The following is a 17,342-nucleotide window of genomic DNA, read 5'->3' as shown; positions in this document are numbered from 1 at the left end:
ATTTTCGCTGTTTGGGAGCCAAAACATTCGAGAACGGAGCTGTTGTGAGTTCCGAGGTTTGACTGTCTGTGATAAACCTATCCCATGGGAAACACTGTGAAGGTTGTGTACATTTCAAAGCCACAAATATAAGAATTTGCTTTATTCTGTTTTAAAACCAAAACACCTCAGTCCTTCTTTTGTTCTCTTTTGTTCTGAATGGCTTTGAACTTGCCTGCTAGCTTTTGAATGAAAGGAGTGATGTCTCTTAGCATTTTGGCAGCGCCCTATACTTACGAGAAAATATATCTTATCTGGGTCAATACAGTCTGATTTTTGCCTGTCCTGATTATGTAGTTCATTTATCCATGACGAAGCAGTTCATTGGCAGAGAAGCAGTTATCTCCTCTGAAAGTGGGCCATTGAATGCAGGACAGCTTAAGTGGTAAAATTATTAGAGTACTAAATGAAAAATTAGCCAGAACTGCTGAATATCCAGATTAATTCTATTCTGCCTTCCAACAGCATTTGTACCATATAGTATTTTATGGCACAATTCGGTTTTTTGCTAAAGTGAGATTTCATCATGTTGCATTTCATAATTTACAACAAATTTGATATTCAGATGTTTGTTTAGGCTCTGTAAAATTCATGCACACTTTTATTGTAAATATAACAAAAGCTGAAATCTTAGTTGGATGCATATAAGTGTCTTCTAGGAAAAAATTATGGTATCTACTGAAGCATTTTACTGCTATGAAGACGTTTAAACATTGTTGCAGTACTTTAATAAGAGTTTAAATGATGTGAATAGCAGGAGAAAAAAACATCAACAGTATGAATGTCACTAACATTCAGAATGAAATTTCCTTTTGCATTAGAAAGCTGGTGTAATAATGAGGAAAGTAAGTATATTGTTGGGTTTGGATGTGAGAAACTCATAAGTGGATCTGGGCAAGTCAACGTTCAACTTTATCAGCAGTTACAAAAATAAAATCGACATTGCGTTTCTTGAAGAGTGGGTGGGGCAAAATATACTTTATTTTAAAAAAATACTCCACAAAGAAGATGTATTTGGTTGGTATATGGAGCAATGGAGAATAGCAATGGACACTTATTCCATAATCAGGGAAATATGAATTCCTGGAGTTGGTCCTGTTCAGTTCAATGGCATTTATTTCTGAATAGGCATGCATGTGATTGCATTGTTAATCTTACAGTATATAGGTCTTTATATGCAAGATTACATGCTTTTTCCCCTCCAGGAGGGCCAAGTTGCATGAAGTAATTTATTGATATCTTACAAGACGAGTCATATATTGGCTTCCTGTTATGTCTTATAAGCTTTTCACTTATTATTTTCTTTTCATACAATGAAGGCGGCCAATGGAGAGGAGAGATAGTAACCACGTGTACAGTGGTCCCTCGGGTTACTTACGCTTCAGGTTACATACGCTTCAGGTTACAGACTCCGCTAACCCAGAAATAGTACCTTGGGTTAAGAACTTTGCTTCAGGATGAGAACAGAAATTGTGCTCCGGCGGCGCGGCAGCAGCAGGAGGCCCCATTAGCTAAAGTGGTGCTTCAGGTTAAGAACAGTTTCAGGTTAAGAGCGGACCTCCGGAACGAATTAAGTACTTAACCCAAGGTACTACTGTATGGACCCCCCCCATACATCTAGTCTGGGAGTCAGTTATTAGGTAAGAACTATGGCCAAAGTCTCGCCAAGGCAATGGAGTCCCGCCATTGCTATGAGTTTGGTGCAGTTGGCACTCGGTCTATGAAATGATGCATCTCTGGCCCACGCAGTCTTTACAAAACTCTATCCACATTAAATGATGTGATCAGCAATGAGCTAGACTGTTTGCCCAGTGTAGCTTTAGCTATAGCCATAGTTCCTGCCACCACCGAATGACTTCCCTCACTGTGGTATAGATGTGTTTGTTTATACCGCTCACCTTCTCTTCATAAAGAGATGAAGCACAAAGCTGATGCTTTAGTAGATAATTGAGAAGAAGTAAGCAAAGTATTCGTATGGCTCTCTTAACGTCTAGTTTTTGCCTCACACATATGTGGGTACTTCCTTTTAGCAGGGTTTGCTAAGTTAGGACTGCTATTTCTAAGGGAAATTGGCAAAAGGGACACTGCCAGTATGTACGGATTTTCCTGGACATTTTGCCGAGTTCCAACCAGACACAGCTTTGGACTGCAGTATTCCGGGTATGTCTGAGAAATTCCTGACGTAAGGCAACCCTAGCTAACTAAACTGCGGGATTTTAATTTTTTTTGAAACAAAAGAAATTTAACAATTAGTAACATAATAAGGGACGCGGGTGGTGCTGTGGGTTAAACCACAGAGCCTAGGGCTTGCCGATCAGAAGGTTGGCGGTTTGAATTCCTACAACGGGGTGAGCTCCCGTTGCTCGGTCCCTGCTCCTGCCAACCTAGCAGTTTGAAAGCACGTCAAAGTGCAAGTAGATAAATAGGTACCACTCCGGCGGGAAGGTAAATGGCGTTTCCGTGCACTGCTCTGGTTCGCCAGAAGCGGCTTAGTCATGCTGGTCACATGACCCGGAAGCTGTACACCGGCTTCCTCGGCCAATAAAGCGAGATGAGCGCCGCAACCCCAGAGTCGGTCATGACTGGACCGACTGGTCAGGGGTCGCTTTACCTTTACCTTTAATGTCTGGTGTTCACTTGCTTTTCACTTTGGTGGCATTTTCTGTTAGAGAAAATGCTCTTTCTCTGAGAGCATGAAGTGTTCAATGCAAATATCTCTGAGCAGATTTGGAAATTACAGCCACCACTAAAACTTTTACCAGGTGGGATGCATAATTAGCAAGAGAAGAATTGCTGGTAGAGGCCACATTTTACAGCTTCCCCCCCCCCCCACACCTCTGCTGTGTATGTTCTAAAATGGGCAGCTTTACTTACACAGGTCCCAGAGCCCAGCTCATATGCAGTTGCCATTCCTGTACATGGGGAACCTCCATAGGACGCCAAAAAGAAGTAATTGTGTAGAGAGGGGCCGGTTCAACTTTAGTGTTCAAATCAATGTGCTGAAATTTATAGCTTCATGAAGTTGTGGATAGGAGCTTGGCATCTCGGAGCCAGATCTCCTCTGAGAGTTATAGGAAGGCAATCACATGGTTTTGAGTTCTTTATCTTTCCTATACCTCAGAAGGAGAATACTGGACTAGATAGGATTTTCATGCAGCTACGCTGTATTTCTGATCACCATCCTCTTATAAATGACAGTTTGGGGATCTAGGACTGTAGTCAGAAATTCTTGAATGCCTGCAGTTTGGATCTATGTCAAATTTAGGCATGCATTAGTAGATGCTTAAGTTTCCTGTCTCAAACCGTTCATCTAAAAATAACTTTAACGTGGTCACATTTAATTCCAAAAGAGGAAACCTCTTGGGGGAAGAAGCAGGTTAGTTAAAAGGAAGTTGGAAGGGAGGATCCGGTCTCTCCTGGATCTTGAAGATCATTTAAAACCACTATAATAAAAGCTTAGCTGGAATGCACACCACAGATTAGGAAATGCATAGCCAACTTCAAGAGGACGCCAACGTGGTTAATATGCTAAGTCAGAGAAACCATAAAATGGCAAGGTAGCATGTGACATTTATTGTGGGCTCAAGTAAGTCATTAGCAGTGCAATACTATGCATGTCTACTGAAAAGTAATCTCCATTGAATTAAATGGTGCTTACTCCAGATAGGAGTGTATATCAGATGTGAAGACCCTTCGTCCCTCCAAGATGTGGCTGAACTACAATTACCATAATCTCTAATATTGGCTTGCTGGGGCTGATCCAAGTTGTGATTCACTTGCACCTGGTGTATACAATTGCAGCCTTAAGCTTTCCATCATCATCATCATCATCATCATCATCATCCGTATCCTTGCTTAAGGATATCTGCTCCTGGTACCCAAAAGCTGCTTCTGATCTTCTGGAGCATTGGACACCAAGCATGCTATTGCTGGATTAATAAGCTTGGTATAAAGAATGTCAGAGTGAAATCAGTTTTCTTGTGAATACCCACAAACACAAGTTTCTCTCTTCCCCTGGCTGTTTTGGTTGTGGCACCAGGATTGCTTTTTTACAGAACTCTAAATGCTCTCTTGTGGAGACCTAGTTAAAGCATACTCTGCTTTTTGTTTTTAACCAATTATATGACTTTAATTGTTTTGCTTTTGTTGTATTTTGTTGTAAACCACTCCAACCCTTTTAAATAGAAGAAAATAGGGTATAGATATCAAACAAAGTAAACTAGACCAAGTCTCTTGTGTCCGGTGGGGCTTATTCCCAGATAAAAGTGCACTCCTTATCTTTTAGCATCCATAACAGCTAATCTTAAAGTAGTGCAAAATGTGAGAGATGCCCATCTCATCTTAGTCTAGGCAATCAGATAATACAAGAGGGAAAATGTTCTCACTCAGCCCAGAGCTTTAAAGTACTGAAATTAGCATCTGTAAAAAAGCCTTCAAGCTGAGACCACGATAATGCATGATTAGGAAAGCTTAATATATGTGTGTCTATCTGTTCGCATAAAAATGAACTGAGAAGATTTTCACAAGCTTTAATGCTATGTGTGTAATTAACACGCTCCACTTTTTAAATAACTGCTGCCAAGCACTGCTGTGAAACTTCTAACAAGAACATCTGACCGAAATAGAAAATGAGATCACAGTTCCATGCTGTTAGATGTCGATATCAAGAACAGTGGAAATGCTAAAATGGCATACAAGCTGTGAAAGAGTAGTTTGGAATGATATTTATTGGTCTGGCTTGGTGGTGGAAATGAAAGAACAGCGGAGGCTTTTAAGCCCCATGCAGTTTTTTGGGCAATGCTGATGACAGGTTAAAAATAGGGGGCTGGGGAGCCAAGTTGTTTAACTGGTTCATGTATGTCTGAACTTGGATAGCAAAGGAGCTCCATTAGAGGAGACCACGAGAAGCAATATTTCATTGCATTTACTAGGAATACGATGCTGTTACATTAGGCGATTGTACTTCTTGAGCAGCCCAGAGTTCACCCCCCCACCCCACCCCCTTCTTGCCTTTGCTTCCTTTGGGCCAATTCCCAACTGCACATGCAGAAATTGAAAGGAAAACCCACTGCGGCTTGCCACAGAAAACAAAACCAAGAGATAATGCACATGTGCTTCATTTTAAAATAAATCTATGCATGTTGGCTTTAATGTTGCTTTGGTTCACATCCTATGTACAGTGGTACCTCGGGTTACATATGCTTCACATTACATACGCTTCAGGCTACAGACTCCGCTAACCCAGAAATAGTACCTCAGGTTAGGAACTTTGCTTCAGGATGAGAACAGAAATCGTGCTCCAGCGGCGCAGCGGCAGCAGGAGGCCCCATTAGCTAAAGTGGTGCTTCAGGTTAAGAACGGACCTCCGGAACAAATTAAGTACTTAACCCGAGGTACCACTGTAATGCTGTCCGGTCCCAGTTCTTTTTTGTTTCATTCCAAGCAAGCAAAATGCAATCAGCTATGATCATGGGCGTAGCCAGGATTTTTGCTAGGGGGTGCAGGCCTTTTGTTGGAGGGGAGCAGAACCTCAGTTAGCAATGTATTTTTATTTATTTTTTTGATGGGGGGGCAGCTGCCCCTCCCTGTCCCCTCCCCCCCCCCCCCGGCTGCCCATGGCTGTCACATTAAAATGCTGGTTCATTTTAATAAGAGTTGTGATTAAAATTAGTGCATTTCCTTAACTGGGATTATCTCTGGTGGTTTATTTCTGGATATTAAATAGAGCAAAAATCCTTAATGTGTGTGAATGGATGCATATGCGCGCGCGCACACACACACACACACACACAGCCTCTAACTGTTGAAAGGCAGGCAGTATTAGGTTTCTAAATCAGGTCATGCACACAGCCATCTGCATACTGATTCGGCAGCCAGAACCCTAGATTTTCAACTGACCTGTTCCTAATGTGAGCATTGCCTGCCAGCACCTTGTTATGTAGTGAAGCAGATTAAATTATGAGGTTTAGTGTGTGGCTTCCGCCACACAGGGGTTTGTCTTTCATGCCTTCCTATGACACACATAAAAATCCAACTCCTCGCCCGCTATTCATAAAAAAATGATTTATAAGGAGAATTCACTTCTTGGATATCTATTCTATGATTTTCTTCCTCCCTCCCCCTTCCCCGAATTACACCCCATCCATCCCGGGATAGGATATGAACCCAGGCTTTTAAATGGAGCCAGAAGTTACCAGCGCCCAATTTTGGGACTTAATAAGAACATTTAAGTGGGACGCTGGTGGGCTGTAGTCTAAACCACTGCGTCTTGGGCTGGCTGATCAAAAGGGTAGGCAGTTTGAATCCCCGTGACGGGGTGAGCTCCTGTTGCTCGGTCCCAGCTCCTGCCAACCTAGCAGTTCGAAAACACCCCAAAAAGTGCAAGTAGATGAATAGGTACCGCTCCAGTGGGAAGGTAAACGGCATTTCCGTGCAATGTTCTGGTTTTGGTGTTCCATTGCCCCATAAGGGGGTTAGTCATGCTGGCCACATGACCCGGAAAAACTGTCTGCGGACAAGCATCCGCTCCCTCGGCCTGTAAAGCGAGATGAGCACCTCAACCCCAGAGTCGTCTGTGACTGGACTTAACTGTCAGGGGTCCCTTTACCTTTTAAGAACATTTAAGCACATGCCTTTCCCTCGCTTGTAAGGAACTTGCTTGTGTGTTGCAGTTGTGTCACAGGGGTTTAGTCGATTGATTGATTGTGCTTTTATATCACACCATTCTTCCATTGTGAGGTCCCTGACAGGGTCCTAAAGTCCTCCTTCCTCTTTCCCGAAACCTAGTCAGTGCTTTCCCAAATTTGGGAAAGGGGTTGGAAGGCTCTAGGGTCCAGCCAGAGCATTGCTTCTCCTTCCCAAAGACTGGTGCCTCAGCTGGCTTTGGGAAGGTGGGTTTGGGCAGAGAGGTGGGGTCAGATCTTTGCCTTGCCCCCTGAGCATGCAACAAGGCCATGTGCGACCTGTGGGTTCCAATTCAAAGTACGCTTGTCGCCCCACTTGGTATGAAAAGTTGGGCCGCTCTGTCATAGGTTTTTTGTTTTTTAGAAGTGCACACAGGTTCTATGGCAGAGAAGTCGGTGTGAGAAGCATTCCCCAACACTAGGGCACTGGTTTCAAATTTTCTAGAGCGCCTGAGGCAACATCTATGCAGTTCACGCTGCATGGCAAGACGGTCTTATTAATGGTGGCGGTCTCCAGGATTTCAGAGCATCACTGTAAAATAATCCATGGAAACTGGAAATGGTTTGAGCATTCAAGAATATCTCACTGAAGAACTGACAAATTCCCACACATTACTGAAAAGACTGTCTCGTTTTTCAAGATGACGTGGTACTTCCTTTTTTATGCACTCATTTGTTAGAAAGTTAATCTCTTTCTTTTACTAATGTTCTGGTTTCAGGCTTGCGATGAAAAGCGTGAAAGCATTCACCTGACATAGGCCTTTTGAATTGACTCATTCAAATGTTTTGGGGAATAGGATGGAAACGTATTCTCAAAACAGTTAAGCAAATGCAAGCCCTATGTGGGCATTCGGGTTACTCGCATGTAAACATCAGTGCAAGAGGGGAGCAAGCTCTAGTGTGTCGCCCTCATCCCATGTTACAACTCTCCTGGAATTTGAGGGTAAACATTGAAGCAGGGAACCTCCTCTACTTGTGGCAATTCCCCATGCAATCCAAAACCCTGACTGGGGAAAAGAGATGTGCTGGAGGAGGCGGGGCTTGGCAGCATGCCCATAAAGGTAAAGGGACCCCTGACCATTAGGTCCAGTTGTGGCCGACTCTGGGGTTGTGGCGCTTATCTCGCTTTATTGGCCAAGGGAGCCGGCCTACAGCTTCCGGGTCATGTGGCCAGCATGACTAAGCCGCTTCTGTCAAACCAGAGCAGCGCACGGAAACGCCATTTACCTTCCTGCTGGAGCGGTACCTATTTATCTACTTGCACTTTGACGCGCTTTCGAACTGCTAGGTTGGCAGGAGCAGGGATGGAGCAACGGGAGCTCACCCCGTCGCGGGGATTCGAACCGCCAGCCTTCTGATCGGCAAGTCCTAGGCTCTGTGGTTTAACCCACAGCGCCACCCGCGTCCCTATGTTTACTTACATGTGAGTAAAAAGAACACTCAAATAGGACTTACAGTCTTGGGTAGAACCTAAAAGGAATGGTATTAGGAGGTATTAGCTCAAGGCTTGCAAGATAGATAGTTTCTCATTAAAATTCAAGCCAGATACATTTTTCCCACCTTGCCTACAGCAGGTATTGTGCATAGTTAGGTAGTATCGCTTGACTTATTTGGGCCTATTGTCGTAGTTATCGGCTGCTGTTGCTAGTCTCTCTCCAGTTCCTTCCTCCAGTTCCGTTGAAACTGGGTGGTGATGCATAGAGTGGATCCATGCCTGCCATCTCAATGGTTCCAATTGGAGACCTGAATCCTAACACATTCAGACGTGGTTGCAAATAAGATTCACCCATCCGCTCACAAACTGCTATCCCCTGGTATCTTATCAGGAGAGAGTGTTCTGGGTTTTGTGTGTCACCTGTTGATAATCTCTCTCTCTACTGCAGAAACACAATAAAACATAGAGCTCTTGCTTCTGGAAATCCTCAAGGGAGCCGAAAAGGCTTCTCCTTGGAAGAAAACCATTTGCAAGTTTTAAGGGGTGAAAGGGAAAGGGAAAGTTGAATTCGTTTTCTAATAGGCTTCTGATTTCTACTGCACCAGACTGATTAGTGGACCCTTTCTGACATGGAAGCTGCTGGGCTGTGGCTCCTTGTGCTTGTGGAGGCAAAATGGCACCAGCCCTATGAAACGTGGGACAAATCCACGTTTTTACACTTTTTCCTGTGGCAGGAGTGGTTCATGCTGCTTTGAGAAGCTGCTGCACTGTGGAACACTCCTAGATGGTGTGCGCTGAGACTTGCAAAGGAGTGTGGTTCTGTTGGCTCTGATAGCTTAGTATTGGCAGTTGTCAAAAGTAACGGTTTAGTGCGGTAGCTGGTGCAGTTGTTTTTTTAAAAAACATTTTTATTCAAAATTAAAAAAAACCAAACATATTATTCAGAAACATATCATTCTTATTTTCACCCACATTTCCCCCCCCCCAACCCCCTGACTTCCCTCAGTTCCAGTCTTTGGTTTCTCTAAGAATGCTGTTTTCTGCATGTTACACAGTTGTATGGATCCTCAAACTATTTAGCTGATTATTATCAATAAAAAGTTTGTGAATGTTTATTCAAAGCCAGCCAAGGAGTCCAGTTTGCTTTGTTGCGTCTTCAAATACTTTGTAAAGGGTTCCCATTCATCTTTAAAGTCGCAGTTATCCTTGTCTCGTAGCTTATATGTCAGCTTTGCCAGTTCTGCATAGTCCATCAATTTTTCTTGCCATGATTCTTTAGTTGGGGTTTCATCAGTCTTCCATCCTTGTGCTATTAGAACTCTCGCGGCCGTTGTCGCATACATGAAGATGCTTTTCAGCTTTTTCAGCTGGTGCAGTTTTAAGAATGAGATGGAATTTTAAAATTACATGCTCAGTATTCTATGTTCCCAGTCAAATGTGATTTTACCGTGTGTGTGTGTGTGTGTGTGTGTGTACCTTCTCTGTCTCACTATGCACCTAATACAGTGCATATCTCCACATGGATACTTGATAAAAAAAGAGGCTCCCTTCTTCCCACCTTTGTATGCTTTGTCATCTGTGAAGGGGAGGGGACACAATAGAGCCTTAGATAATGTTTGAACTGGTCAGAGATTGTGTGTGTGTGTGTGTGTGTGTGTGTGAAGTGAGTACAGTAAGTACTTACGCAGGGGTTATGTTCTGGGGATCGCTCCAAATTCGCATAAATAGTGGTACCTCGGGTTACATACACTTCAGGTTACATACGCTTCAGGTTACACACTCCGCTAACCCAGAAATAGTGCTTCAGGTTAAGAACTTTGCTTCAGGATAAGAACAGAAATCGGGCTCCGGCGGCGAGGCGGCAGCAGGAGCCCCCATTAGCTAAAGTGGTGCTTCAGGTTAAGAACCGTTTCAGGTTAAGAACGGACCTCCGGAACGAATTAAGTACTTAACCCGAGGTACCACTGTAGTCAAAGTCCATTGGGTTCAATGGCGGGTGGAGTTGCCAAAGTCTTCCCTCAACGCCCACTTCCTTTAAATTTTATTTTATTTTTTTAAATTGCCAAGCATGTAAAGCTGAATGTATGGAAGGTAAAAGTGCGTAACTTGTGGGTTTACTGTACTCCACTCCTATCAGTGTTGTTACCTTTTCAGGGGTTTTAGACAAGAGGCCAAACCCAAATCCCCGTTGTAATCCCATAGCTGAACCACAATACTAGGTACAGTGGTGCCTCGCAAGACGAAAATAATCCGTTCCACGAGTCTCTTCGTCTAGCGGTTTTTTTTCATCTTGCGAAGCAACCCTATTAGCGCCTTAGCGGATTAGCGCTATTAGTGGCTTAGCAGCTATTAGTGGCTTAGCGGCTTAGCGGCTAAAAGGCTATTAGCGGCTTAGCGGCTTAGAAAAAGGGGGGAAAGCGAAAAAAATCGCAAGACTCGCAAGACATTTTCGTCTTGCGAAGCAAGCCCATAGGGAAATTCGTCTTGCGAAGTGCATCGAAAAACGGAAAACCCTTTCGTCTAGCGGGCTTTTCGTCTTGCGAGGCATTTGTCTTGCGGGGCACCACTGTATTTTAAATGTATATTCAATAGGAGTAAAAGCCTGAAAAGTTCTCAGGTTTATTCAATAGAAACATCTCCTTTAGGTGATGATAGTGGGACAACATTTTAAGAATTCCAAAATTTAACCATGCATTGTTTCTCCAAATACGTTTCCCTAATTCTTTTCCTCCTCTTCTTTTTAGGAGAAGCTAAAAATCTTCCTACGTATCCAGGGCCAAACAAGATGAGGGATTGCTACTGTACTGTAAACCTGGACCAGGAAGAGGTTTTCAGGACCAAAATAGTGGAGAAATCACTATGGTAACATCATTTATTTTGAATTAAAAAGTATCCTAGCAGTTTTCTACTGTACATTTATTTGGAGTTCAAGATATCTTATTTTGCTTTCTTCTAGAGAAGAGCTGCATCGAGTGTCTGTCACTTGTATAAATTGCCCAGTAGTATCTCAGAATCCTGGCATCTTGTATTTTTCCTTGTAAAAACACACAAAATGTTATTTTCTTGAGAAAACCCATTTGGTAGGGCTGAACTAGATGTATAGAACCCGGTTATACAGAATTTTGCATCATGGGGGGGGGGAGGTGGAGCTTGTTTGTGTGTTTCAGGTTCCCGTTTACAAATGTGTCCCCCCACCCAAAGTGTGGATTGCGGGTATTGCGAGCGGGGCTGCCAGTGACATGACAAAGGGAAGTGTAGTCGAGTGGTTACGGTTTCACTTTTTCTGTCGAAAATCCATGGAACTTGCAACGAAGCAAGCCCATAGGGAAATTCGTCTTGCGAAGGTTTTCTTCAGAGCACTCCTATAGTTGTCTACTCAGAGGTAAGTCCGATTGAGTTCAGTGAATCTTATTCCTATGTACATGGGTGTAGGAGTGAATCCTTAACTCTCTTGTCAACTGAATCCTTCTCTCTTGCTCAGAGGATGAAGCTCCACGTATTTTTACATTTCAAAGATCATTAAAATGGCCCACAGGAGGGTTTATTGTCTTCATTGACGTCACTTTGCTGGACTAATCCAATAACCCTTTCCTATTGAGAAAATAAGTCCTTTGAGGGTGGAGGGAAGAGGGGGGGGGAATGTTATTTTTAGACATTCCTATAACATTAAACTGGTGTGTTGTAGCTTCTCTGCAATCATGATGTGCTTATTTCTAGCAAAAGCCCGTTTAGCTCTCAATATGTGATCAGGGAATGTTTCCTCTCCCCCTGCCCCTCCCAAAGCATCATGTCTTTCTCTCTAGCATACCCTTTCCGAATAACTTAGCGAGGGCAGGGATGACCAAATTTGCAAAGCTCAAGGTGGCAATCCTGTGCACACTTATCTGAGAGTAAGCCCCACTGAACAGAGCAAAGCATTCTTTCGTGTAGACATGTGCTGGATTATACTGTAAGAGCCTTTGCAGAAATCTGTGTACGGCAGAGGCAGCAGTTTTCACCAGCATGTCTCCTCTGCCCCTTATTGAAGCAATTCCCCCCAGGTTTCATCTAACTTTGCTTTAGTATGATGAATGCGATAACTTTCTCAACTGCTAATGACTTGTCCAAGGGACACGGGTGGCACTGTGGGTTAAACCACAGAGCCTAGGACTTGCTGATCCGAAGGTCGGCGGTTCGAATCCCCGCGACGGGGTGAGCTCCCGTTGCTCGGTCCCTGCTCCTGCCAACCTAGCAGTTCGAAAGCACATCAAAGTGCAAGTAGATAAATAGTAGGAAGGTAAACGGTGTTTCCGTGCGCTGCTCTGGTTCGCCAGAAGCGGCTTAGTCATGCTGGCCACATGACCTGGAAGCTGTATGCCAGCTCCCTCGGCCAATAAACGAGATGAGCGTCGCAACCCCAGCGTCAGCTACAACTGGACCTAATGGTCAGGGGTCCCCTTAACTTTACCTTTAATGACTTGTCCACGATGCTTATTTTTTTCTGTCTCCCACCTACACCTGTGCCTGACCCACCACTTTCCTTTAACTTCCCAGCCCAAAATACAACCCCCAGATTGAGTTCTCACATGCATTCTGTCCTCCTGAGCTTCTTGTGAGCTGAGAAATGGGAGTGGCGAAAGACACTGACAAAACGGAATTAGGCAGAGGTGGGGCACAAGGAAGTGGGTCTGCCCTTCAGTTTTTTTGATGGCCACACCTGACACTCACAACAGAATTTGAACCACTCAAGAGCAGGTGAATGCAGTGCTGACTTGACCCACTTTCTGAGAATGAACATCCTTTCCTTTTCAAGCAAGGGTGGAGTGGAGGAATCAGAAAGGAAAGGATGATTAAGGTTGTCTGTCACTACTTGCAGAAACTGCTGAAATGCATTTAGGCTGCAATTAAGCATAGTTGTGCCCTGTTGATTTAACCTCACGCAGGATTACAACCTTAGTGAGTTTAAGAGGTCTCTGCAAAGTGCAGTAAGAGGGAACAAAAGATTTTGTTAAAGGTTTACTCATCGGCGAGACCATTTGGATCATCATGCTCAACATTATATTTAAGGAATCAAAGAATAGAATCTCCATCCCAATGAAAGAATGTGAATATTTGTTCACATCCCTTGCCACTCTTCTCTCTCTTCTTATGTTGGATGCTTATGTTTTCTTCTTATGTTGGATGCTAAGCTCCATGATGCAGGAGCATGTTCTATCTTTTTTTTTTAATGCTGTAAGCTTCCTGTAAGTTGTTGTATAATTATTTACACACCAATAAGTTAACAGGCAGGCAAAACTTTTTGTGGCTCGAGGACATACATGCTTCCTTCCATTATCTACTGCAGAGTAATTTTCCACAGCAGGCTGACAATCACACATGATCCATTCCTCTCTCTCTCTAGCTGTCGATGTAAGTTAGTGATGAGCACAGGTATCTGTTCCGGTCCATACCTCTTAACCAATTATTGACTTCAAAAGGTGGTGCAGAATGGTACCTTCAAGCAGAACATGTTTTACCCTGGACAGATAGCAGAAATTGCATCTGTTCTCCAGTTCCTTTAGGAACTTTGCCCCTGACTGACCAGTGGTAATTACTTAATGTCGCACTTCACTGGGGCAGATTGCAGCCATCTAGGCAGTCTTCACTCCATTGGAATCAAAGCTTTAAGGAGTGCACATTCCGTTGTGAATGTCATTAAGGGTAGGGTTGTACAGACCGGAAACTTTTGACATTTTCCCTGGGAAGATTCCATGTTTTTTTCCAGCCCTTTCCCACCCTAAATCCCACCCAAGACCCTTAAAAAATGGAGATGGGAGAGATAAATGGTACATCCATCTGCATTGCTCCTTCCTGGATTCTAAGGTACATAGTGGCATCAGGTTATCCTTATTCAGTACTTGCAGGTAGGCAGATAGCCATGGTGCTGGAAGTGAGAGCCATCGGTCCATCTAGAGAGTCTGTGGAGTGTGCCTCTGGAGGTGAAGTAAAACCACTGCATTAGAAGCACCTAAGTGACCACACTGGGGCACAAGCCTGGGAAAGTGTGTATGGAGGTCCTGGGCTGCCCAGATGACACGAGCCCCCTTTCAGCCTTGCTCCAAAGGAAAAGAAAGCAATACATTTGGCACTAGCTGGACTGCAGGAGTTGCTGGAAGGAGGCACACAAGAAGCCATCCAATTGTCTTAGGGACTCTACTCTGGATTTGTGTAGGGTTTACTCCTTAGCTCAGGGGTCAGCAACTTAAGGCCCATGGGGGTCATTTAACCAGCCCATGGACCCCGCCGTCCGCTCAGGGACCCCTACTCGGTCGGCTCCTGTGTGCTGCGCTAAACCAGTGCAGAACAGAGCGGGGACCTCCTTCCGGCGGCGCTGGCCAGCTTCCCATTGGCTGCAGGAAGCTCCTACAGCCAATGGGAAGCTGTGCATGCCTCCTCCGTGCCAGAAGGAGTGCCAGAAATAGAGGTTGTGAATGCATGCATGCGTGCGTGCACACACACCGCAGCGTGTGCGGGACCGTGAACTAGCCCAAGCCACAAAAACTTTGCCAACCCTTGCCTTAGCCTGTTCTTCTCCTGAAAATAACCTGCAAGGAAGTGGAGGTTAAGGATCAAGAGTTTTCCTTCTCCTAGATGGATTTAACCAAGAAAATGGGTTTAACAAATGAATGCATCACTAATAGCTCAGCCAAGCCAGTTGCAAATAATATAATATAAAAATTAGACTTTCCTTCATTGTTAGTCTGGGGTTTTTTTTGGCTGTATAAACTGCTTGGACCAAATCTGGTAGTTAAGTGGAATCATACATAAATATTGAACTCCTGTGAATAAGCATATACAGTGGTACCCTGGGTTAACTTAATTTGTTCTGGAGGTCCGTTCTTAACCTGAAACTGTTCTTAACCTGAAGCACCGCTTTAGCTAATGGGGCCTCCCGCTGCTGCCGTGCCGCTGCTGCACAATTTCTGTTCTCATCCTGACGGAAAGTTCTTAACCTGAGGTAATATTTCTGGGTTAGTGGAGTCTGTAACCTGAAGCGTCTGTAACCTGAAGCATCTGTAACCCGAGGTACCACTGTATACATTTGCCCATACGAATTATCAACATTGCCACATGTTGTGAAGTTCTTCTGCAGAAATTGATTCTCTAGGTGTATATTCTTTCACGTTGTAGCTGGTCAGTCCTCCTATGGCGAAAAGAAGAATACTGGAGAAAGCTTTTGCAAAAGCTGTAGCTTTAGTTCCTGCCTCCCACTTTGTCTGGTAGTTCTACTTGGCTCTGAACCAGACCATCATGCCCAACGGGTGAACTGCTTATGAAAGTGTGTCACAACAGGGCTGAAAAGATTTCAAATACCCAGAAGCTACAATCAAATATTTAGGAGCAATCACTATTCAGAGCTGAGAAAATGCTCAAACTAATCCATGAAAGCTTATGCCATAATAAATTTGTTACTGTTTTAATGTGCCACAAGACACTGTGTAGTTCATAAATTTCTAGTTATCCTGCATTGCTTTTTTATAACCCCTCAGCACCTCAGATTTTTCCAGTCCTGCTATCCAAGGCTGGGTGCGTATATGTGTATGTACACACACTCTCTCTCTCCCCCCCCCTCTTTCTCTCTCATTCATTCATCCTGCAATGGGAAGTGCTGAGGCGATCCAGAATTCAAAAGTAGCTGGATGAGCAGGGAAGAAATAGTACCGAAAGCAAAAGTATATTCAAAATACTAGGATTTACAAGTTATAGTGTTGTCAGTATCCGTCTGTCTTGGGAGACGATGGAAGAGTGTGTCTTTGGGGGTAAAGTTGAACTGTTGGAGAGTTACAGCGCCTGCTGTGGCTGTAGATAGGGTAGAGACATGTTTTGTTGCAGCTGGGGCAGACAGAGGCTTCCGGTTTTTGCTGCTATAGGTGCACCATGGTGTTTCATCTCTTGCATTACTGTTGAACGCTGCTAATAAAATTCAAATGAATACCAACCTCATTTGTGCAAAATTTAAAACACTCACATTTGATCTAAATTTCTTTTAAGAGATTAATTCCCTCCTCACAAGAAATTAATGTTAACCCGTTTATAATGAAGCTCTCCTGGGAAGGACATGAGTTCATTGCTGGAGCTAGTCCAGAGGTAATTTCACTCAAGATCTTTTTTTATGATTAACATTTAAAGGATTTTATTCTCTGAACAGATATTTTTGGCCACTGATAGGATTGGTTTCGGCTTCAGTAAAGAAGAAAAGCTTCAAAGATTCCAGCATGTCCTTTGATATTTTGATGGGTTGTAGAGAGCATTAGAAGTAAATGGTGTTTGAATGATGTCCAGCAGTATTGAGGCAATCCCTGCCCCCCCCCTTGAGGCTGGCTTCCTCCATTCTGCTCCCAGACTGCCCAGGCCAGTCCTTCTTCCCTCCAGGCTATGCTAGGTTGGCTGCCTTTTGCACCTTACGATAATGGATGCTGGCATTTCTCTCAGCGTCTGAGACTTGGGAGCAAATAAATCTGCAGCTCTTAAAAAATAATAATAATGTGTTCCAAGTGTGGGGTGGAATGTTGCCCACCAAGACCTGCTTGTCCCAAGAACCTTCAGCATGATTAGGGGAAAAAATATTTGCAATTTTTAAAATCATTCTTCAGCCAAATATGGGGATGCCATATTTCTCTAGTGTCACGCAGGTGGCACTGTGGTCTAAACCACTGAGCCTCTTGGGCTTGCCGATCAGAAGGTCGGTGGTTCAAATCCCCGCGACAAGGTGAGCTCCTGTTGCTCGGTCCCTGCTCCTGCCAACCTAGCAGTTCGAAAGCACGTCAAAGTGCAAAGTAGATAAATAGGTACCGCTCCGGCGGGAAGGTAAACGGCATTTCTGTGTGCTGCTCTGGTTTCTCCAGAAGCGGCTTAGTTATGCTGGCCACATGACCCGGAAGCTGTACGCCGGCTCCCTCAGCCAGTAAAGCGAGATGAGCGCCGCAACCCCAGAGTCGTTCGCGACTGGACTTAACTGTCAGGGGTCCCTTTACCTTTATGCATCTCTAATTTTGGCCGTATCTTTTGTGAAACTCATATTCTTTATTCATTCTTGTATGCCCCTCCCCTTTAGAATGATGCAGCCTGACTGTTGACAGTTTTGTAGGGAACCTAGGATTCAACATTACAGCAGCTTCAGTGGCCTTGTTTTGCTTGTCCATGGAGTGAAAAATCAAAAATGACTT

At 44.0% G+C, this 17,342-nt stretch overlaps 1 protein-coding gene across 1 annotated transcript in view; it reads left to right on the top strand.

Annotated features, from left to right (window-relative positions):
• RASA3 (RAS p21 protein activator 3) overlaps positions 1-17,342 on the top strand; it is a 123,477-nt gene that overhangs the window by 35,540 nt on the left and 70,595 nt on the right. Inside the window, exon 2 of the mRNA XM_081907383.1 lies at positions 10,902-11,019. Within this exon, the coding sequence (XP_081763509.1) occupies positions 10,902-11,019 (118 nt within the window). The remainder of the gene's footprint in view (positions 1-10,901; positions 11,020-17,342) is intronic.

This window comes from Podarcis melisellensis, assembly GCF_964234715.1.
Source record: "Podarcis melisellensis genome assembly, chromosome: 4".
NCBI lineage: Eukaryota > Metazoa > Chordata > Lepidosauria > Squamata > Lacertidae > Podarcis > Podarcis melisellensis.
Note: the sequence above shows the minus strand (reverse complement) of the source record. Positions and strands in the feature narration are given on the sequence as shown.